This window comes from Phyllobates terribilis, unplaced genomic scaffold (genome assembly GCF_046119375.1).
Source record: "Phyllobates terribilis strain yellow unplaced genomic scaffold, ASM4611937v1 Scaffold_2__4_contigs__length_985480577, whole genome shotgun sequence".
In the NCBI taxonomy this organism is placed as follows: Eukaryota; Metazoa; Chordata; class Amphibia; order Anura; family Dendrobatidae; genus Phyllobates; species Phyllobates terribilis.
This window is the reverse complement of record NW_027362762.1, coordinates 72,833,348-72,855,922: the sequence shown is the minus strand read 5'-3', so window position 1 is coordinate 72,855,922 and position 22,575 is coordinate 72,833,348. Positions and strand designations below refer to the sequence as shown.

Below are 22,575 nucleotides of genomic sequence, written 5' to 3'. Positions count from 1 at the left end.
TTTCTCTGGGGGCGTGCACTTTCACCCCTCTAAGATGCTGCTACCAATCACAGCTCAGTAACTGATCTAGCAGTCTATCAGTATCATAGGCTGCTGAGCTGTGATTGGCAGCATCTCGGAGGGAGGGGAGAAAGTGCACGCCCCCAGAGAAAACTATGAACAAACACCCAGTTGGTCTGCAAGTAGAAATTTCACATACTGCGCTCCAGAAGAAACAAATGTGAATATCTCGGCAATAGAGCGACGCGTGGCAAAACGGAAAAAAACAGCAGAATCAAGTGTGCTCAGGGAATGTTACAAGGTACTTTATTCAATTTTTTTTTGAGAAAGTGACAGGTCTTATTTGATACAGTTGTGATTCTTAACACAAGACAGAGACATTTTCTTTTACATTTGTAACATGGCGAATTCTTGGGTCATACTCAATCTGAGTTTCTCCACGATAAAAATAGATGTTTCCTATATGAGAGAAGATCATAATTAAGAGTGTTATCCATGCTGTATTTGTGTTATTTAATTCCTTTAAAAAACCTGTGCAAATTTTTGTAATGTAAGTTTATAGTTAAGGGGTTGGGCTACAATATTAGGGAAATGCATTGCATGAAAACTTTAGAGAAATGTATTATATGCAATTCACTAATGCAATCAGAGTTCAGGGAAAGTTTTACTGCAGCTTTAAGCATTCGATGGAAATGCAATGATGTCACGTAGGCCTAGTTCAGACATTGCAGAATTATTGCATTTCTGAGATTGAGCTAGTCCGCTGATTGGGGATACCCTGATAATGCAAGATGATCAGCGCCTGTCACCTTCTGATCACTGGACAACTCCTTTAATAGCTTTCAGCTAGTTTTACGTCTCAGTCCTATTATACCTCGTTCACCTGAATGTTTATGGGGTGTAAATTACCGTTTTCATGCATATAAGCTGCATCCACATTATTTCCTACACCAGGGAACTGTGACTCCAGCGACAAAGGAAATCCACCATCCATCTGTCCTTGTTCTTCATTGTACCTAAAGAAAAAACGTAGGAAAATATTATCAGAACATGGTATAGAAAACATGATGAATGAGTGTTGGGATGTGGCCATATGTATAACTATAGGATAAGGAGAAGAGAGGTTGGCAGGATGGAAAAAAAAAAACTTTGTGACCTTAGTAAAAAAAAAATGTCCATATTGAATTTTGGAAGATTTTACAACTTTCCTATAGGGATATCTTGAAGTCATGGGCGAATCCTGGTGACATCATGATTTTAGTTGGACACATCAGCAAGTAAATGATGGATGGCAGCATCTATCCTGATCACAAAGTTGGCGAAGCCAAAGTCACCAGTATCTTCAGTTTTCTTAATTTTCAAGTTCAATCCATTGACAATAGTGATGAGCGTTATATCCTTTATAAATCCATGAACTACTTTTTGGGATATTGCCTGTCAATTAGTGATGAGCGAGTATCTTCGGATAACCCTTTCGGCGAGTATGCTCGGGCGAGTGCTGAGTGTCTTCAGCGTACTCGGTGATTTGTTTGAATCGCTCCCGTGTGCATGATTTGCGACTGACAGCTTTAATACATGTGAGGAATGTGTAAGAAACAAGCATTCCTCACATGTATTAAAGCTGTCAAACAGTCGCAAATCATGCACACGGGAGTGATTCAAACATATCACCGAGTACGCTGAAGACACTCGGTACTCGCCCGAGTATACTCGCCAAAAGGGTTATCCGAACATACTCGCTCATCACTAATTGAGAGGCAATATCCCAAAAAGTAGTTCATGGATTTATAAAGGATATAAGACATCAAAACAGTCTATATATTGTATTGGACAAGTTGAAAAAAGTGTCCACTTTCTCTTTTTTACCCAAAAACAGTGTCATTCTGTCATTGGGTATTGTTTGGTATTATCTTGATTGTAGCTCACCTGTAATGCCAGACACAACCCAACAAAAGGTGTGGTGCCATTTCTGAAAAAAAAAGGGACCTTTTTCCTTCTTCATCTTTCGTATAGGGAAACATTGAAGCTAAGGGCTACAGAAATCTACCTCCACATTACAGATGCTGGACCCTATCCCAGACCTACTTTGCGTCTCGGACATGGAAGACATTTCTGTTGCCGGCACATGGGCAGCAGATAGGCAAATTCAGTTCGAGGGAAATTCTTCCCAATATATTTTGTGACAAGTGAATTGACTTACTAAGATTTGTGTCCTCTACTCTCCCAGCCTACCTCCAGCACAGGTCTCCAGTAACAAAGTAGGTTCTTCGTTTCTCCTCATCATGGACAGCAGCATCTATTCTCACCACAGACTCGGGGAAGCCGAAGTCACCGATATCTCCAGGTTCTTCAACTTTCTGGTTCCATCCACTGACAGTCCAGAACTGTCGTCCTGATGGCAGGTCATGGATTTACAAGAGATGTAATTCATCAGTAACAACCCTTCTCTGGTTCTGTACAGGTTTAGACAATGGGCATGCTTTATTTTTTTCAAAAACAGTGCCACACTTGTCAGTGGGCTTTGTCTGGAATTGCAACTTATCCACATTAACTTGAATATGTTTGACTTGTAATACCAGACACAACCTAAAGACAGGTGTGGCGCTCTTTCTGGAAAAAAAACAAAATACTTTTCACATCCACAACAACCTCATTAGTTATACTGGTTGCAAACTCACCTTTAAAGATCAATATGGAGTCCTTGACTGGGTAATTATAGGCGGCATCTATGAAATCAGGGACTTCTTCCCACAGTGAAGTTGTTAGGATTGCTTTATGTGCAGATAAGTTTGGATGGTGATACCACACATGCCTACCAAAAATATAAAGAAAAGTGAAGTCATCTTTGAATGGAAACCTACAAAGTGTCAATCACATCCTTTTCTCCTGGCGAGCCGACTCTATGCTTCTCTGCAGTGCCCCTTCAGGAAGAAAGAAGCATTACACGTTGCAAATCGATGGGCAGCTATGGACTTTAATAGAGAGCTAGACTTGATGCAGAGTATAACTAGACCCCATTCAGAATACCTCCTAGGCTCCGTGCGTTTTCAATTGGGGGAGACGAACGCACTATTGCCAGAAACGTCTCTCAGCAGCTTATCTGCTAGAAGACAAAGGATTGGGCATGTAAAAATCCAACAGGCCCAATCCTTTTTTTTCCCATGTGCATGGGCCACTAAGTTATTCTACGAATGAAGAACAACTACCTCTTGAGCCTCAGACTGGTATTGATTCTTTTGAAGAAAACAAAAAAAGTTTACAAAATTCAACAGGGTTTACCTATTCTTAAAGAAAATGATGCCTCCTTCCCAATGTGCCACGGCATCGATAGGTACCTCCAGGGTGCAGATTGTGGGAGTTATAACACTGGAGGGTTTGGAACCTGAAAACAAAGTATAATTAATTGTACATGTTCTATCACAGGAATACACTGTTATTTAAAGGGATTGTCTGAGCTGGTGAATCTGTCTGTTTTAGTAAATCCCTCAATTATTAGCCTTACAAGCAGCATCTACCACTTGAGCCAATGTAACGGGTCTGGGAGGCGGAACCTCTGAGCTACTATACAAGGGGGCGGTCCTTGTAAGGGAGCGGGTGGCGACCAGGCAGGCAGTCACAGCAGGTGACCGGGACAGTCTCTGGGTGTACGGGCTGGAGGTCACGGCAAGTGACCGGGACAGTCTCTGGATGAACGGGCTGGAGGTCACGGCAAGTGACCGGGGCAGTCTCTGGGTGAACGGGCTGGAGGTCACGGCAAGTGACCGGGGCAGTCTCTAGGTAAAGGGTAGGTATGACCTGTGATGGCTGAACCTCCAGGTAGGCTAGCAAGGCAGATGGAGGATGTGTGCTCCCAGGTGAGCAAGCGAGAGTCTCTGGAATAGCAGGTGGTCACAGCACGTGACGGCGAAGCCTCCAGGCAGGCAAGCAGGCAGGTAGCGGAGAAGCGCTCCCAGGTGAGCGGGCAAGAGTCTCTGGAATAGCTGGTGGTCACAGCACGTGACGGCGGAGCCTCCGGGCAGGCAAGCAGGCAGGTAGCGGAGGAGCGCTCCCAGGTGAGCGGGCAAGCTGGTCCATAGACAGACTGACAGGAGTAGAAAGGCAGACCGTCGGACCTCAGGCTAGCAAGCAGGCAGGTAGCTGATGTGCGCTCCCAGGTGAGCGGGCAAGCTGGTCCTTAGACAGACTGACAGGAGTTGTAAGGCAGACCGTCGGACCTCAGGCTAGCAAGCAGGTAGCAGGAATAACAGGCAGGAAACAGACAGCAAACTGGCAGGACTCTGGCAGGAATCAGGCAGGTAACTGGCAGGTAACTGGCAACGGGACCTGAGGGCTGAAGCAGAGTAGAACAGTGCAACAACATTGCTCGGGCACCTCCATTTTGGAGGAGGTGCCTTATATATGGTGAAGTCCTCCGGCCATTGGCCGGGGACTCCTTAGGACGGCGCACGCGGCCCCTTTAAGAGGAAGGGAGAGCGCGCGCGCCCTAAGCACAGTGGCCGGGAAGGAGCGCGCGCTGCCAGCAGAGCGGGAGGAGGACGCCGGACACGGAGCAGGGAGGTGAGGGGAACAGCGTCCCTGCCTAGCAGAGGGCAGGGACGCCGGCGCTACAGTACCCCCCCCTTTAGGCCCCCCCTTTTTTAGGCCAGACAGAAATTTAGCAAGGATAAGAGGGGCATGGATGTTCTCCCGGGGCTCCCATGTTCTCTCCTCAGGACCAAACCCCTTCCAATCTACTAGAAAAAAGGTCTTTCCTCTTACCCTTTTGGTGGCAAGAATGTTCTCTACCTCAAACTCGTCCTCAGCAGAAACCGGAGCAGGAGGCGTACCTGTAGACTTGGAAAAAGAGTTAAGTACCACAGGTTTCAGGAGAGATACATGGAAGGAGTTAGGGATCCGTAAGTTGGCCGGGAGTTTCAATTTATAGGCCACCGGGTTGATCTGACTGATGACCTCCAGGGGGCCGATGAACCGAGGCCCTAACTTGTAAGAAGGTATCTTGAGTCGGACATATTTAGATGAGAGCCAGACTTTATCTCCGGGACGAAATTGTGGAGGATCCAGGCGTTTTTTGTCAGCGTGTCTTTTCATCCGTTCGGACGACTGAAGGAGTGCGGATCGGGTACTCTCCCAAATGGAGGAAAATTTGCCAACGAGAGATTCCGCAGCCGGGTTGTCCACAGAGGTGGAGACAGGAAAAGGAATCCGAGGATGCTGACCGAAGACTACAAAAAACGGGGATTTGGAGGAGGATTCGCTCTCGTGATTGTTATAAGAGAACTCGGCCCATGGTAGGAGATCCACCCAGTCTGAATGATGGGCATTAACGAAGTGCCGGAGGTAACTGGTCAGGTTCTGATTGATCCGCTCCACTTGACCATTGGACTGTGGGTGGTAAGCGGAAGAGAAGTCCAGGGTGACGTCTAGCAGTTTACAAGTGGCTCTCCAGAAGCGTGAGGTGAACTGTACCCTACGATCCGACACGATGTGGAGGGGCAGGCCATGAAGACGGAAGATGTGACGAATAAAGTCTTTAGCTAGCTCGGGTGCAGACGGGAGGCCTGGCAGGGGAACGAAATGAGCCATCTTGGAGAAGCGGTCAGCGACCACCCAAATGACCGTACAACCGGCAGAGACTGTGAGGTCTGTTATAAAGTCCATTGCTATATGCTACCAGGGGGCAGCAGGTACTGGGAGCGGAAGGAGGCGACCGGCTGGCAGATGTCTCGGAACCTTGTTGCGGGCGCAGGACACACAGGCAGAAACAAAGTCTATTACGTCCTTGTGCAGGGTAGGCCACCAGTAGTGCCGGGTAATAAGCTGGAGGGTCTTTTTCTGACCGGCATGGCCAGCCAGTTTAGACGAGTGACCCCAGTGAAGGATCTTCTCCCGATCAGGTACTGATACGAACGTCTTTCCGGGAGGGAGACGATTTAGACTCACGGGAGCCACCTGCATTACTCTGGCGGGATCGATGATGTGTTTCGGATCTTCCTCGAGATCAGACACCAGAAAGGATCGAGACAAGGCGTCCGCCTTGACGTTTTTGTCAGCCGGGCGAAAATGAAGAACAAAATCAAAGCGAGCAAAAAACAAGGACCACCGGGCTTGGCGCGGGTTAAGTCTCTGGGCATGCTGGAGATAAGCCAAGTTCTTGTGGTCAGTGTAAATTATTACCGGGTGAAGAGCCCCCTCGAGCAGGTAACGCCACTCCTCCAATGCCAGTTTGATGGCCAATAACTCTCGGTCTCCTATGGAATAATTGCGCTCTGAGGAGGAGAAGAGTTTAGAGAAGAAGCCGCAAGTTACCATCCTCCCGGAAGATGATTTTTGAGTAAGTACCGCTCCGGCTCCAGAGGAGGAGGCGTCAACTTCCAGGAAGAACTGCTTGTTGCCGTCCGGGCGATGCAGCACCGGGGCGGAAGAGAAGGCCTGTTTTAAGGAAAGAAAGGCCTCCTCTGCTTCGGGCGGCCACTCTTTGGGATCAGTACCCTTACGGGTGAGCGCGGAAATTGGGGCAGTCCGGGAAGAGAAGTGTGGTATGAAGAGGCGGTAGTAGTTGGCGAAGCCCAGGAACCGCTGAATGGCCTTCAACCCCTCCGGTCGAGGCCATTTCTCGATGGCAGACAGTTTCTCTGGATCCATTCGTAGGCCGGTCTGAGAAATAATGTAGCCCAAAAACGGAAGCGAGGTCTGCTCAAAGAGGCACTTCTCGTATTTAGCGAAGAGGTGATTCTGCCTGAGCCTGAGCAGGACCTGACGAACGTCCCTCCGGTGAGTCTGGAGATCCGTAGAGAAGACCAAGATGTCGTCCAGGTACACCACTACGCAGGAGTAGAGAAGGTCCCGGAAGATGTCATTGACCAACTCTTGAAAGACGGCAGGAGCGTTACAGAGACCAAAGGGCATTACCAGATATTCATAGTGGCCGTCCCGGGTGTTGAATGCCGTCTTCCATTCATCCCCCTGACGGATACGAACCAGGTTGTACGCCCCACGGAGGTCCAGTTTGGTGAAGATTCTAGCCCCTCTCAGACGATCAAATAACTCCGGAATGAGCGGAAGGGGGTACTTATTCTTCACCGTGATTTGGTTAAGGCCTCTATAGTCTATACAGGGACGGAGAGAGCCGTCCTTCTTTTTTACGAAGAAGAAGCCTGCTCCCGCCGGGGAGGTAGATTTCCGGATGAATCCCCTGGCCAGATTCTCCTCAATATATTCGGACATCGACCGGGTCTCAGCAGCGGATAATGGATAAATACGCCCACGGGGAGGAGTAGTACCGGGTAACAGGTCGATAGGGCAGTCGTATGGTCTATGAGGGGGTAGTGTCTCTGCTTCCTTTTTATTAAAGACATCAGCATAAGACCAATAAGGAATCGGAAGTCCAGGTAGATTAGCTGGGGTAGGAGAAGGACGGACGGGATGGACGGGAACCAGACAGGTCTTATGGCAGTCCTGTCCCCAGCGAAGGACTTCTCCGGTCTGCCAGTCAAGCACGGGCGCATGTCTCTGGAGCCAAGGTAGACCTAGCAAGAGGGCGTGAGAGAGTCCAGGCAGAACATAAAAGGAGATACTCTCAGAATGCAGCATTCCCACCTGTAGAGTAATGGATTCGGTGATGAGTTGGATGGGGCGTGGTAAGAGACCCCCATCCACGGTAGCAACAGACAAGGGTACAGCCAGAGGTTTGGTGGGGATGCGGTATTTCTCTACCAGGGACTGTGAAATAAGATTCCCGGCTGCTCCAGAGTCCAGTTGGGCTAGTTCGAAATAACGGTTCTCCCCGCAGACGATTGAAACTGACAGCAGCAGAGATGGAGAGGATTTATTCTTGTCTAGGTCGACCTCTCTGAGCGAACCTAGACACAGGCGTTTCCCGACCTCTCTGGGCAGGCACGGATCCGGTGCTCCTTACTGCCACAGTAGAAGCAGCTCCCCTCGGCACGGCGTAAGTCCTGACGGGTTTTGACCATCTTGGTCTGGTCGACCTGCATAGACTCAGGAGAGTGTACCTGGGGAGAGACGGAGGGAGTGACGGGTTTCTGAAAGGTAGGAGCTAGACGTGGAAACCTCCTCTCACGGGTGACCTCTTTGGCACGCTCCTGGAACCGTAGGTCAATCCGGGTGGCAAGAGTTATTAGGTCATCGAGAGTGGTAGGAATGTCCCGACCGGCAAGTTCATCTTTAATACGGCCGGACAGACCCTCCCAGAAGACGGATACCAGAGCGTCGTTATCCCAGGCCAGCTCCGAGGCAAGGGTACGGAACCGTATGGCATATTGGCCCACGGTGAGACTTCCCTGACGGAGGCGTAGCAGAGATGATGCGGATGAGGTCTTCCGTCCGGGTTCGTCGAAGACTTTCCGGAAAGCCGTGAGGAAGGCAGGCAAGTCGGACACCAGGGGGTCTCCTCTCTCCCATAGAGGATTTAGCCAGGCCAGGGCCTCCCCGGTGAGATGGGACATGATGAAGGCAATTTTGGCCCAGTCGGAGTTAAACTGGTGGGACAATAGTTCAAAGTGCAGGGTGCACTGATTTATGAAGCCCCGAGCCTGGGCGGAGTCGCCTCCGAAGCGAGGAGGTGCAGAAAGCCGGGGTCCGGGGTAGGATACCATGGTATTGGTGGGCAGCGGAGCTGCCGGGTTGCGAGTCATGGCACTGGCGGTGGTTGCTGGTGGAGCAGTCAGAGTATCCAGGCGAGAATTGACATTCCGCAGGTGACCCAGGATGGACTCCTGTTGGGACCTCTGACGGGACAGTTCATGACAGAGGTCCGAGAGCGAGGGAGCTTGGGTGCCACCGGGTTCCATGGCCCGAGCAAACTGTAACGGGTCTGGGAGGCGGAACCTCTGAGCTACTATACAAGGGGGCGGTCCTTGTAAGGGAGCGGGTGGCGACCAGGCAGGCAGTCACAGCAGGTGACCGGGACAGTCTCTGGGTGTACGGGCTGGAGGTCACGGCAAGTGACCGGGACAGTCTCTGGATGAACGGGCTGGAGGTCACGGCAAGTGACCGGGGCAGTCTCTGGGTGAACGGGCTGGAGGTCACGGCAAGTGACCGGGGCAGTCTCTGGGTGAACGGGCTGGAGGTCACGGCAAGTGACCGGGGCAGTCTCTAGGTAAAGGGTAGGTACGACCTGTGATGGCTGAACCTCCAGGTAGGCTAGCAAGGCAGATGGAGGATGTGTGCTCCCAGGTGAGCAAGCGAGAGTCTCTGGAATAGCAGGTGGTCACAGCACGTGACGGCGAAGCCTCCAGGTAGGCAAGCAGGCAGGTAGCGGAGAAGCGCTCCCAGGTGAGCGGGCAAGAGTCTCTGGAATAGCTGGTGGTCACAGCACGTGACGGCGGAGCCTCCGGGCAGGCAAGCAGGCAGGTAGCGGAGAAGCGCTCCCAGGTGAGCGGGCAAGAGTCTCTGGAATAGCTGGTGGTCACAGCACGTGACGGCGGAGCCTCCGGGCAGGCAAGCAGGCAGGTAGCGGAGGAGCGCTCCCAGGTGAGCGGGCAAGCTGGTCCATAGACAGACTGACAGGAGTAGAAAGGCAGACCGTCGGACCTCAGGCTAGCAAGCAGGCAGGTAGCTGATGTGCGCTCCCAGGTGAGCGGGCAAGCTGGTCCTTAGACAGACTGACAGGAGTTGTAAGGCAGACCGTCGGACCTCAGGCTAGCAAGCAGGTAGCAGGAATAACAGGCAGGAAACAGACAGCAAACTGGCAGGACTCTGGCAGGAATCAGGCAGGTAACTGGCAGGTAACTGGCAACGGGACCTGAGGGCTGAAGCAGAGTAGAACAGTGCAACAACATTGCTCGGGCACCTCCATTTTGGAGGAGGTGCCTTATATATGGTGAAGTCCTCCGGCCATTGGCCGGGGACTCCTTAGGACGGCGCGCGCGGCCCCTTTAAGAGGAAGGGAGAGCGCGCGTGCGCGCCCTAAGCACAGTGGCCGGGAAGGAGCGCGCGCTGCCAGCAGAGCAGGAGGAGGACGCCAGGCACGGAGCAGGGAGGTGAGGGGAACAGCGTCCCTGCCTAGCAGAGGGCAGGGACGCCGGCGCTACAGCCAACATGTCTTTACAATACATGGGCAGCCCATTGTTTTCTGTGACAACTGTGTAATACTTCATTTCCCCAGTGGAGGTGCTGCAGGGAAATAGAACACTCGCTCTCACACAGTTCATAGTTGATCACCGGAGGTTCTAGCATTAGAACACCCTGAGTTCAGCTTATAATCAGGTTCAATAAAAAGTTATTGCACAAAGTGGGCAGATGTGGGACTAGAATTATTACTAAATTTGTCTTATAAAGATATTAAAGATTCAGAATAGGGTGTTTAGCCCAGCTGAATTCATGTTCCAAAGTCTGAAGACCAGACAGCGGGGAAAGTAGCAGCTATTCCTCCTGATTAGGGTTGAGCGAGTATGTTCTGTCTGAGTATGCTCGGGCCGAGCTCCGAGTATTTACAGCTGCTCGGTGATAAGGTTAAATCGCTCCCGTGTGCATGATTTGCGACTGTTTGACAGCTTTATTACATGTGAGGAATGTGTAAGAAATAGACATTCCTCCCATGTAATAAAACTGTCAAACAGTTGCAAATCATGCACACGGGAGGAATTTAACCTTATCACCGAGCAGCTGTAAATACTCGGAGCTCGGCCCGAGCATACTCGGTGAAAGGGTTAATAGAACATACTCGCTCAACACTACTCCTGATCTCTCCAATACATATGCTCACTTGACAGAGCAGAACATTCATGTCATCTTATTGGAGAGAGGGGAGTCTGTCACTGCCAGAATGCAGCTTGTCTTCCCAGAGGATTGGGCATGCAGATACCCAACATGCCCAATACTTTTTTGTTCTTACATCAACTGTTGAGGAGAGTCATGGCACACCCCCATCCATACACCTTAAATATATTCCAATATGACCCAAAAAAACCACAAAGGAACAGGCAATACAAATTAAAATTAATGTTACATTTACCATATAGTTCCTGTATCCCCAGGACATCATCGGCCGGAAGGGTGAAGTTCTCAGAACTGAAGCAATTGTACATGGGGTACATAAGAGCATAAGGATTACTGGAGTGTGCCATCCCCAATGAGTGCCCAAATTCATGTAAAGCCACTGAGAATAAATTGAAGTCTGAAGGGGAAAATAAAGGAATATGACATTCAAAGTGTAAGCTCCTCGGGGGAGTGTACATAATATCCATAGTTGACATTGAAAAATCGGAACGAAGGCACCAAAATTATTCACAAAGGAGATAGAGCCAATTCAAGTACCATATATGTCATGCAAAATGTAATTGATACATGAGATTAACCCCTGCTACCCATAGATATTAAATATTAACCCATAACGTTATCTAAGTCACTAGAAATAGAAAAAATTAGTACATATAGAAAATTGGCAAAGAGATTAAAAATTGGGTGATTTTTTTCTTTTTTTCATGAAGGCAAAGTTGAATTTGGAAACCATCTTTTAAAAAATAGCACTGATCTATAAGGGAGTGGGACTATTGGGGGAGAAAATGTCACAGTTGTTCTCAGGCCTTGATGTTTGCCACCAGTTCTACCACCAGTTTTATAACTGGCACATAGTAGGTGGGCTTTGACCTGCATCAATCGGCAGAACAAGGCACATCTGTCCTCGATGGGGCACTGTTACTCTCGTCAGCTTGGAGTCGTAGTGTGCAGGACTAACTGCCAAACTATTAACTTTTTAAGGGTCTGAAGGAAAAAGCTGAATAACCCCTTAGAGAATTGATGGATAGGAGGTTGGGCAGCGCAATGCTGCTCCATCCAAAAGAGAAAAAACACAAAAATTGAGCTTGGTTTAAGTTGGTATACATATAGCACATAAACGCATGTTCACAATGGCCATAAATCAGAAAAAAACCTACAAGAAGCAAAATGAACGAAAACCCTGCTGTCAATAAATCAATTAAAAGCAAAAGTGCATTTAAATAACATAGGTTTCTTAGTAACACTGTTTTTGATCAAAAATAGCATAAAAGCCATCCCACTGCCATTCTTCTTCTTGTAGTTTTTTTCTGATTTGTGGCCATTGTGAACATGCGTTTATGTGCTGCATGTATACCAACTTAAATGAAGCTCAATTTTTGTGTTTTTTTCTTTGTATTTTTGCATTCTGTGCAAGCCAGGGTGTGGCCTCCCTTCCTTGAGCTGGAAATTACATTCAAATAGCTTCCCTAGGCTGGTGTCCACAGTTCAGGACCCGGTCCTTTGTCTGCCCTTATTCATACACTGAGGTCAACTTTCACACATAGTAAGGATTTTAATATTAGACAGAGTACGACTATCCCGAAGGGGGCCGCCTTGCCGTGGTAGGATGGCTTTTATGCTATTTTTGATCAAAAATAGTGTAACTAAGAAACCTATGTTATTTAAATACACTTTTGCGTTTTACTTATTTATTTAAAGCAGGGTTTTTGTTCATTTTGCTTCTTGTAGGTTTTTCCATCTAAAAGAGGGTAAAAAGTGCACCGTTCGTCCGATCGGTGAAGGTTACGCCAGTGGAACTTCCACCGATTTATAACTTATCTTCAATGGAAGAAAACAGAAAAATCCAGGTCCCATGGTCCAGTAAAATGTAGAGAAGGCTTTGTTAAGTATTCCACGTAAATAGGACAAGACACATGTACAGAAATGCAACCCGTTTCGGATCACTTATGAAGAAGGATGCCATGAAGAAGGATCATAAGTGATCCAAAACGCGTTGTATTTCTGTACTTGTGCCTTGTCCTGTTTTCGTGGAATACTTAATAAAGTCAAAATGCAAGAGGAGGGAGGGGAAAAAAAGGATAAGTCAGCTCACCGGAAGTGTGCACACTAGAAGCTCATGTAGATTCCACATAGAGTAGTCTGGAACTGGACTAGACTTCACATGGTGAGGAAAAAAGGGAAAATCCAGCCGGAAAATGTGATAAAAAGTCTTCTTTTATTTGAACCAATTAAAAATATTTAATGTCGCACATCCAGCAGACACACTGGGCAACCAACGCGTTTCAGCTTACACAGCCTTAATCATGGTGAATACTTAATAAAGTCTTCACCACATTTTACTGGATCGCGAGAGCTGGATTATTCTGTTTTCTTTCATTGCTGCACACAGAGCAGATGATCCTTGCACCTGCTGTTGTGTTAGCTATTTTTTTCTTTTTCTATTATCTTCAATGGACAACCCCGTTAAGTAACACCTCCGGGATGACAAAGATTAAACTTTCACCTTCTGAATCCACAGTCCAAGTTTCCTCATTATCAAAATGAACGTCTCCACCCAAGCGTTCACCAGGACGAAAGGCATGAGCCAGCACCCTTCCAGGGCCATCAAACGGGAAGAAATCTCCATGTTCTAGAGATGATGAAAGAAAATCCTTATACGATTAACATACATTCATATGAATATTCCTATACATCTATGTAAACAGCGTCACCTCTGGTAACAAAGGAGATCATCATGTCAGCATCTCCACCATGAAGCTGTATAAACTGCAGGGAGGTCACCTCGCTCCACACTCTCAAGGCTTCGCGTATGCTCCGATCGACATCAGCTGGTGGCAGATCTGGGGTATAATTAACTATCCTACATGATGCAAAGTCAGATTACTGTGATTCTTTCAGATAAAAAAAACACCATACTGAGCCATATATCATGATCATATAATATGTCACAGAAGTAAAAAAGTCAGTCTTTGTAAAATCCCTCATTTGATTGTACAACAGAAATTTTTCATAAAGCTACATGTTAAAAAAAATAAGACTGAGTATTTATATTGTGCTTGGCTCTCACCATTTTCCACCATTGTGGTACCTAAGATTTTGTTATGCACCTGTCCCAGATCCGGGCTGTCCCCCCTTCACCCCGGTCTGCTGAACTCTGTTATGCTTCACGTAGGGCTTTGCAGATGTCCTGGCGTGATCTTATGGGATTATCTGCCTGGGTCTATATAAGGCCTACCAAGACCCACACCTGTGTCTTGGTATTAAGACTTTCTAGTTGCTCCAGAGTTATGACTGTTACCTGTTCACAAGCTTCCAGGACCTCTGTTGCCTGTTCCAAGCCTTCCAGGACCTCTGCTACCTGTTCCGAGTCTTCCAGGACCTCTGCTACCTGTTCCCAGTCTTCTTGGACCTCTGTTACCTGTTCCCAGTCTTACAGGACCTCTGCTACCTGTTCCCGGTCTTCCAAGACCTCTGCTATCTGTTTCCGGTCTTCCAGGACCTCTATTACCTTTTCCCCGTCTTCCAGGACCTCTTCTACCTGTTTCTGTCTTCCAGGACCTCTATTACCTTTTCCCCGTCTTCCAGGACCTCTTCTACCTGTTTCTGTCTTCCAGGACCTCTATTACCTTTTCCCCGTCTTCCAGGATCTCTGCTCCCTGTTCCCGGTCTTCCAAGACCTCTGCTATCTGTTTCCGGTCTTCCAGGGCCTCTATTACCTTTTCCTGGTCTTACAAGACCTCTTCTACCTGTTCCCAGTCTTCCAGGACCTCTGTTACCTGTTCCTCATCTTCCAAGACCTCTGCTATCTGGTTTCCAGTCTTCCAGGATCTCTGCTATCTGTTTCTGGTCTTCCAGGACCTCTCCTACTTGTTCCCGATCTTCCAGGACCTCTCCTACCTGTTCCCGGTCTTCCAGGACCTCTCCTACCTTTTCTCGTTCTTCTTGGACCTCTACTACCTGTTCCCGGTCTTCCAGGACCTCTCCTATCTCTTCCCGGTCTTCAAGGATCTCTGCTACCTTTTCCTGGTTTTCCAAGACCACTTCTACGTGTCTGCCTGCAGCTTCAAGGACCTCTGCTACCTGTTTTGGGACTCCTGACTGTCTGGTTGTCTCCTCCCTGTTTCCCGCGTGCCTCATCTGCCTGCTGCAAAAAAACGCCCGTGGCCCGTGTTTCCACCCAGACCTTGAGCTTTGAGGATGCACAACACCTAGGGAGCCGAACAGATCTAATCTCGGCGATGTACTGTATATAACGTCCGCTGAAGAATGTTGACCTGTCTGTTCGCTGCAGGTCAAGACCTAGAAACTTCCAGTGATCGGCTGTGAAATATTATCAAATGAATGTGCGACCATGAAGAACTTGAATGGGAAAACCCGCTAGAGCTGAAGCTGACAGGTCTGGCTCTAAGAAGACCCAGATAAGCCTAAATATCTGAAAGATTATAGAACCATTTAATTAAAAAGTAAATCATAAATCAATAGTACACGAAATAATACATCTTATCAGAGAAATCTGCTTCTTTCTCCGCCAGGACTGATCATTGATTCTCAAAATTCTCAATTCACAGGTAAAATCTGTCTTCATGGAACACAGATTTTCCCATTACTGAAATAGGAGATGACAGTTGGTGCTTATAAAGTTCTATGGAGAACTGTAACTGTCATTTCAGGAGAACTTGCAGCAGAATGTCTGTATCCGCCTCTAGCTCCTCCCTCATCTATAGAATTTGAAAAACACCAACTGCCATCTCCTATCTCAGTAATGGGGAAATCGATTGTCACTGAAGATAGATTTTACCCATAAATGAAAAATAAGTGAAAGAAGCAGATTTCTCTGATGAGATATATCACAAAATTTCTGATTTTCATGTGTACTATTGATTTATGTAATAAAAATTAAAATGACGATTACTCTTTACGTTAACTTATACATAATTTACTCTATATTATGTAGAAGCAGCACACTTCAATCTTAAGAGTTTAATTCAAAGAAGCCTCGTCCTACTCAACCTTGCTATAAGCTATGTGGACCAAAACCGGTCTCTCCTCCTCCCCAAAATTTACCACATTGTAAGCAAATAAGTATGAGAGTTTTATGCTACTCTTCAGAAAAGACACATCTTATAGTGAGCATGCGCTTTTTAAATCAATGGTGCCTTAGACAGCTGCCTACATTGCCTACCTCCTGTCCTGGCCCATAGATCCTGAAAATATAGAAGTAATTATTCTACCTTACCTGTATGTTATGATTGTGGATTTCCATTTTAAATCCTTTCCAATGACGACATACTCTGCGACATCAGGAACCCCACATCTGGCTTCATCCATCGTACTGTCTTGACCCCAGTTGAAGAGCAGATCCATGATGTTTCCAGGTTGTAGAAGTCTCGTGTGTGTGACCATGTCCTCTATATTCTCTTGTCCCTACAGAGAAAATTTGGTCAATTTGTGAAACAAGACATGTTTGGACTTAAAGGGACATTTAGGTTTTATCACGTCAATAAGTCCATGATATCTTTCCATTCTGGTGGACATCCTGGAAAAGTTAAAGGAGTTGTTTCAAGTTGCTAAATGCATAAAATTGGTTCTAAAAACAAACAACTTTTACAACCTTATTCTTCGAAATTCTTTCCGTTCTCAAGAACAGAGAGATTTTTATAGTGTACATCTCATTGTCTACTTTAACGGTCACCACTGCAGTCTCAGAGTGACCGGTTACCTAAGTAAGGAGAGAGCGCTGCTCTGAAGTTGCTGGATGCAACCAAGGTTTGTCCACTGATTTTCTTCCAAAGCTTTCTCTACTATCAGCCTCGGAGAAAGCTCAGTTAGGAACATCATGCCGCTGGTCTGAGCTGGTCATAAGGAAACTAGGAAGCAGAGGAGAAGTGGAAGCTCATCTCAAGTTACCTCTCTATAGACGGGACTGCAGAATCAGAAAATGATCTATTTTTATATCAGTTTTTTCTGCTAAATACATTTTTTTTTAAGTTTTGCCAATGATTTATGTTATTTTTTTTTTTTACATATCATGATGTTTATTAAAAAAAAAAATATCTTGCAATTTTCACGCTGGGTATGGGAGCTTTATTAGACTCATAGTTCCTGTCCTTTCTAGAAGAGTTTACAGCAGGCTCCTTATCATCAGAGACAGGATTACAATGATAGGTAACACATCCATATACAGCACAGGATCCACCAATCACAATAGGTGATGTTACAGCTGATTCTGTCCCCTTCCCTTCACAATGCCCTATGCACACGCTCATTAGATGCTTCAATACAAAAGATAGGGTGGGGTCTGTTCATTGCTGCTAATGTACGTGTTGCTTTCTTAAAAAAAAAACAGGAAATAAAATTGTAGAATAGCCCATGTGGCCGGTATGAAAATTTAAAGATTTCTACATTTTAATTTTAACACAGATTGTGATATGAAAAAAAAACAAAACAAAAAAAGCATTGTAGGGTAGTCTGAAACAAGCCTAAGGAAGAATATCTCTGTAAGCGCCCTAATACAGTTTCATACAAAATGTGTCTAGGTCATTATACACATGGCTGTATTAAGTTTTCCATGCTATACACACTAATATACAGCACCTATAACCAAGTTTAAGACCGTAATGTACTTCTATGTGCCTTATATATAATGTTATATGGAATTTGTGAGAAATTCCCATCCCATGACATTTTAAGCAGGACGATAATTCTTCTCTAGACACATATCGCCTTTGGCTCCGTTCTACTATGCACGTAAACCCTAATGTGACTCTGTAAACCCTAACGCCAAAGCTTCACTTTAAAGGAAACCTATCATGTAAAATAACACCATTAACCTGCAGATATAGGGTTAATCTGCAGGTTAATAGTGCTCTGACACTGTGAGGCGCCGGCACTGAGAGCCCCGGTGCCAACACAGAGCGGTCATTGACCAATCCTGCTGGTGATTCAGCTGCTCTTCCTCTTCCGGGCTGCCATGTCGATGGGGAGTGACTGCATGCGTCATGCTGATTGACAGCTGGCTCCCAGCAGGTAGGCAGTGGGGAGCCGCCTGTCAATCAGTATGACGTCGGCAATCACGCCACTTCACCAGAGCAGAGCTGAAGAGAAGCCGCTGTTCTGTCAACATGACATAGCTACTGAATTGCTGGCAGGAGTGGTCTGTGTCCACTCTGTTGCGGCAGAGATCGCAGTTGGGCAGGTAGGTAGCAATTACCTGCCTGTTACTTTTATGCCCATAGTAAAAAAATAAAAAATTTTGCAACATTTTGTGAAACGTGTGACTTTTCCTGCTAAAAAGTCTCAAAGCCAGGTAACGACAATTTTGGACTTTGTGAGCAATTCACGAATCACGCTCGCCATTTTGATGAATTTGGTTCAAAAAACGTCAGCCAAAACCACATGTCAAAAAAGAAAAGTGACTTAAAGAGGTTGTCTACACCTTTAACATTGATGGCCTGTGCTTAGGAGAGGTCATCAATGGCTAATCGGTGGGGGTGCGACCACCGGCGCTCCAGCCGATCAGATGTTCCCGATGTTGGTGGCGCATGCTCATTGGAATAGGGGGCGGATGTGCAGTAATTGGCGGTGGCCATTATAGAGTTGACGGAGCTGTACTGTGCAGCTCCATACCTGAGCAGTTCTGGCCGACACCGGGAACAGTTGATCATGAGGGTGCCAAGTGTTGCACCCCCCACCGATCAAATATTGATGACCTATCCTAAGGATGGGTCATCAATGTAAAAGTAGGGGACAACCTTTTAAAAAAAAAAAAAAAAAAAAGAAAATGATAAATCAGGCTCAGGCCCATTGTCAAAAGTGGACTCCCCAACATAGTGTCGTATCATATGGGTGATACAAATTTTCTTCTGAAAAGAATACGAACCTTTGCATCATTACTTGCAACGATCCTCTGATCCGGTAGTCCGTTCCTCTCGATCGGCAAGGCATGAGCTATGTTGAGAAAAACCAAACCTAGTGTCACTAGGGAGATGCCCATCGTGGTACTATCCCACAACTTTAGCACGATGTTGACTTGTTCGATTACATTTATAGTCACGTGAAGGGAGACAGCACTTTCTTATCAGTCTGTGACATTCCTCAAGGTCAAGGTTGCGCTAAATCAGATTTAATCAAAATTTGTAACAACATAAAAAGCTGAATCGAGAATTGTGATGTGAAAATAGACACATTTCTACCATATTGGTCAGATAACAAACTAACAATAAAGCCAAAGGTTCAAAAAGACACAACCTAATATGACTTATTGAGGTCTGGAATACTTTGTCATGTGGAATTCTAAATATACGGAATTGAGGAAGCCGCGGGGTAAACACACGAGTCGTAGCAGAATGCTAGGATATACCATGACTTATTAACGCAGAACTAAAGGCTCACAGACATTGTTAACCCCTTCTGTCCATGTTTTTTTCTCCCCTTCTTCCAAGAGATTTTTAATTTTTAACCTCCATCTTCATAGCCGTATGAGGGCTTGTTTTTCTCAGGACGAGTTGTAGTTTTGATCTAAGGGGAAACATTTTTCCTTTTGGAGAGTCAGTGTAAGGAGGCTTATAAGCCATGCAATATTCCTCTGGGAAATTAAATATGCAATTTGCCTCTTCAGAGAGGAAAAGCCCTAGAACTCTTGAGCCACCTATTGGAGCACTGTATGGCCTATAAGTCTCCTTACACTGGCATGCCATGCTTATCATGTCACTCTCCAGAAGGAGAAATGTTATCCCTTAGATCCCAGTCTTAAGCCTCTCACCTATCCAAATCAGACTTCACACTTTGCACCGATGAAGGGCAACACCCCGAAACACCGTGTATACAAATTGTGATTCTGGTTTGGCTTTTTATCCTAAGTCATGTGGCAAGGCTCATTAAAGGGACCATATTGACTGCTGCTTCCAATAGGTGGTGCTAGAGTTCAAGTCCTCTTCCTCTCTGAAGAGTTAATATTTGCATTTGTAATTTTGAACGACAGCAATCATTTTACTATACAATGTACTGAAAAGCAGGAAGAAAATTCTGAGTTCAGTGAAATGGCGCAAAAAAAATGTAGTTCCGACATTTTTTGGGGGGGGAGGGGGTGGTTTTTATTGCATTCATTATGTGGTAAAAATTACATGGCAACATTTTCTCCAAGCCACCAGTACGATTAGGGTGATACTAAACTCGCAGTTGTTTTTTTAAAAGTGATGAAAATAATTCAGAAATTTGTAGCAAAAAGAAAATTTGTTTATATGATGGTTTATATCATGCCCGAAAATCTTGGTACCCTTGAAATTGTTCCATAAAATGAAGTATTTCTTCCAGAAAATTATTACAATTCCACATGTTTTCTTATACATAAAAAAACAGTAAAAAAAGAGGCAAATTGGACATAATTTCATACAAAACCCCAAAAATGGGCCGGACACTCAACTTAATATTTGATTGTACACACTTTTAGAATAAATAGTTGCAATCAATCGCTTACTATTACCATCAGCAAGCTTCTTACACCTCTCAGCTGGAATTTTGGACCACTTTTCTTTTGCAAACTGCTCCAGGTCTCTCATATGTGAAGGTGTCTTCTCCCAACAGCAATTTTAAGATCTCTCAGCAGGTGTTCAATGGGATTTAGATCTGGACTCATTGCTGCCACTTCACAACTCTCCAGCGCTTTGTTTCCATCCATTTCTGGGTGTTTCTTGAAGTATGTTTGGGGTCATTGTCCTGCTGGAAGACCCATGACCTAGGACGCAAACCCAGCTTTCTAACACCGGGCACTACGTTGCGACCCAAAATCCTTTGGGAGTCTTCACATTTCATAATGCCTTGTGCACAGTCAAGGCACTCTGTGCCAGAGGAAGCAAAACAACCCCTAAATATCTTTGAACCTCCACCATATTTGACTGTAGGTACTGTGTTCTTTTCTTTGTAGACCTCATTCCATTTTCGATAAACAGTAGAATGATGTGCTTTACTAAAAAGCTCTATCTTTGTCTCATCTGTCCACAAGACGCTTTCCCAGAAAGGATTTTGGTTTACTCACGTACAGTTTGGCAAACTGCAGTCTAGCTTTTTTATGTCTCTGTGTCAGCAGTGGGGTCTCCTGCCATAGCGTATAATTTCATACAGTACACGTGGATATACATCATACACCTGGATCTGTTACATGACATAATAGTACATCAGGAAGTGGGAAGGGGTTAAAGGAGTTATCCCAATGTATCAATAAGTCATTCCACTGTAAAAGGACCATCAATCCCGAAAATGGGACTCTGAAGTGTCCTGTTTCAATGGAGAGATGGCTACACATGTGTAGCTCCGCACCATTCATTGTCTTTGGGAATGCCAGAGATAGCCCAGAGTTGTACTTAGCTATCTCCCCTTGTTCCCATACACAATGAATAAATCAGTGGATGAAAATGCACGGATATTGCTCCATTCAGACAGGGCACAGTTCTGGGAATCGGTGGGGATCCATGCTGTGGAACTGTGGAACCCCCCTGCTATCACCAAGTAACCACTAAGATGATATCGCACTAAGTTGGGACAGCCACTTTAAAGAGAACTGCTCATTAGGTCATAAGTCCCCAGTTTTTACTCTTATTTTATTCTCGCTTCTCCCGTTAGCATTCCATTTTTTTTTTAATTCGCCATACGGTTCCAGAGATATGTGCCATTTTATTTAGTGCTACATTTTGTTTGTTTTTTATTACCAAAGGGGCGGGGCTCACAGAGTAGTGCAGAGTAGCCTAAAGACACGCCCCCGAGGACCCTGAGAGCCACACCTCCCTTGATAAAGACCATAAAAAGTGGATATAAAATAAGATTAAGAGCTGGCCACTTTTGTCCTGGTGACAGGTTCTCTGTAAGCAATGAAGCTTTGTCTCTGTGCCGTAAACTACAAAATTATCCCATTTACTTGGATACAACAATATTTAAGAAAATGCACATTCTATAAGATTTACACAAAGTTATTTACTTTTTTATACATTTTTCATGCAATTTACCAAAAATATTGCCTTATGGATTCGCAGGAATAAGGAGCTATGATTTGATATGAATGAGTGACTCATACCCGCAGTCAGAACTGATCTATAATTTGCAAACATAAATCCCCTTTACTTGGTTTCTGTGGGTGGAAAAGTGAAACTTATTCTGTTGACCGGGCACAAACAATGGAAGGGACTGAGAATGACTTTATTATTTTACTTGAGAAATTCCCTATTATACATGATATACTGCCAATTGCAGCCACCCACTCATATACTGTACACTGTCCAATAAATGCAGATGATTTCCCATCTTATGAAGTGGTAGTGTACGACTAGAGTAATCCATCACTAGGGGCTGATTTTGGGACCCTGACCTGTTCTGAAGATGAGTAGGACATATCACTTTCTACAGTTCTTCGCTTCCCTCTATTTTTTTGACTCTTGAATGAGTCCAAGTTGCAGTCTCCTGCACAGTTGGATGGCTAGGGGTCACGGCGCAGGAAAAAAGCACTGAAGGGGATGCAATTCCACACAAGTGCTTTGCCACTGTCATTCTCAATATAAGTGAGGGAACCAGAGGTTGGACCCCATTAATCATATACATGGGAAACACTTTTCTTGAGGGACGACAGTACAGAATACATCACAGAAACAGTATAAAGTGCGATTGTAAGTCAGGGAATTTCTGAAATAAAATAATGCAGTCCTTCTCATGTACATGGTGGCATTATGAATCTGACTTGTACTAACTTCTCATACTGTACTTCCAAGGGCCTACAATTTCATACAGAGGTATATCTGTCGGATTACATAGATTCTTGAATGGATTATCTCTGACACCTGGATCTTGAAG

General features: G+C 45.7%; 1 protein-coding gene across 1 annotated transcript; it reads right to left on the bottom strand.

Moving 5' to 3' along the window:
* Window positions 1-361: 361 nt before the first annotated feature.
* Window positions 362-18,733, bottom strand: LOC141249519 (collagenase 3-like). The gene is made up of 10 exons (XM_073669662.1): window positions 18,620-18,733; window positions 15,977-16,164; window positions 13,452-13,600; window positions 13,244-13,369; window positions 10,976-11,137; window positions 3,280-3,382; window positions 2,679-2,812; window positions 2,233-2,392; window positions 910-1,016; window positions 362-459 (listed from the first exon to the last, which is right to left on the bottom strand). Exons 1-10 carry the CDS (start codon window positions 18,731-18,733, stop codon window positions 362-364), a joined length of 1,341 nt encoding a protein of 446 aa, XP_073525763.1.
* Window positions 18,734-22,575: the final 3,842 nt, after the last annotated feature.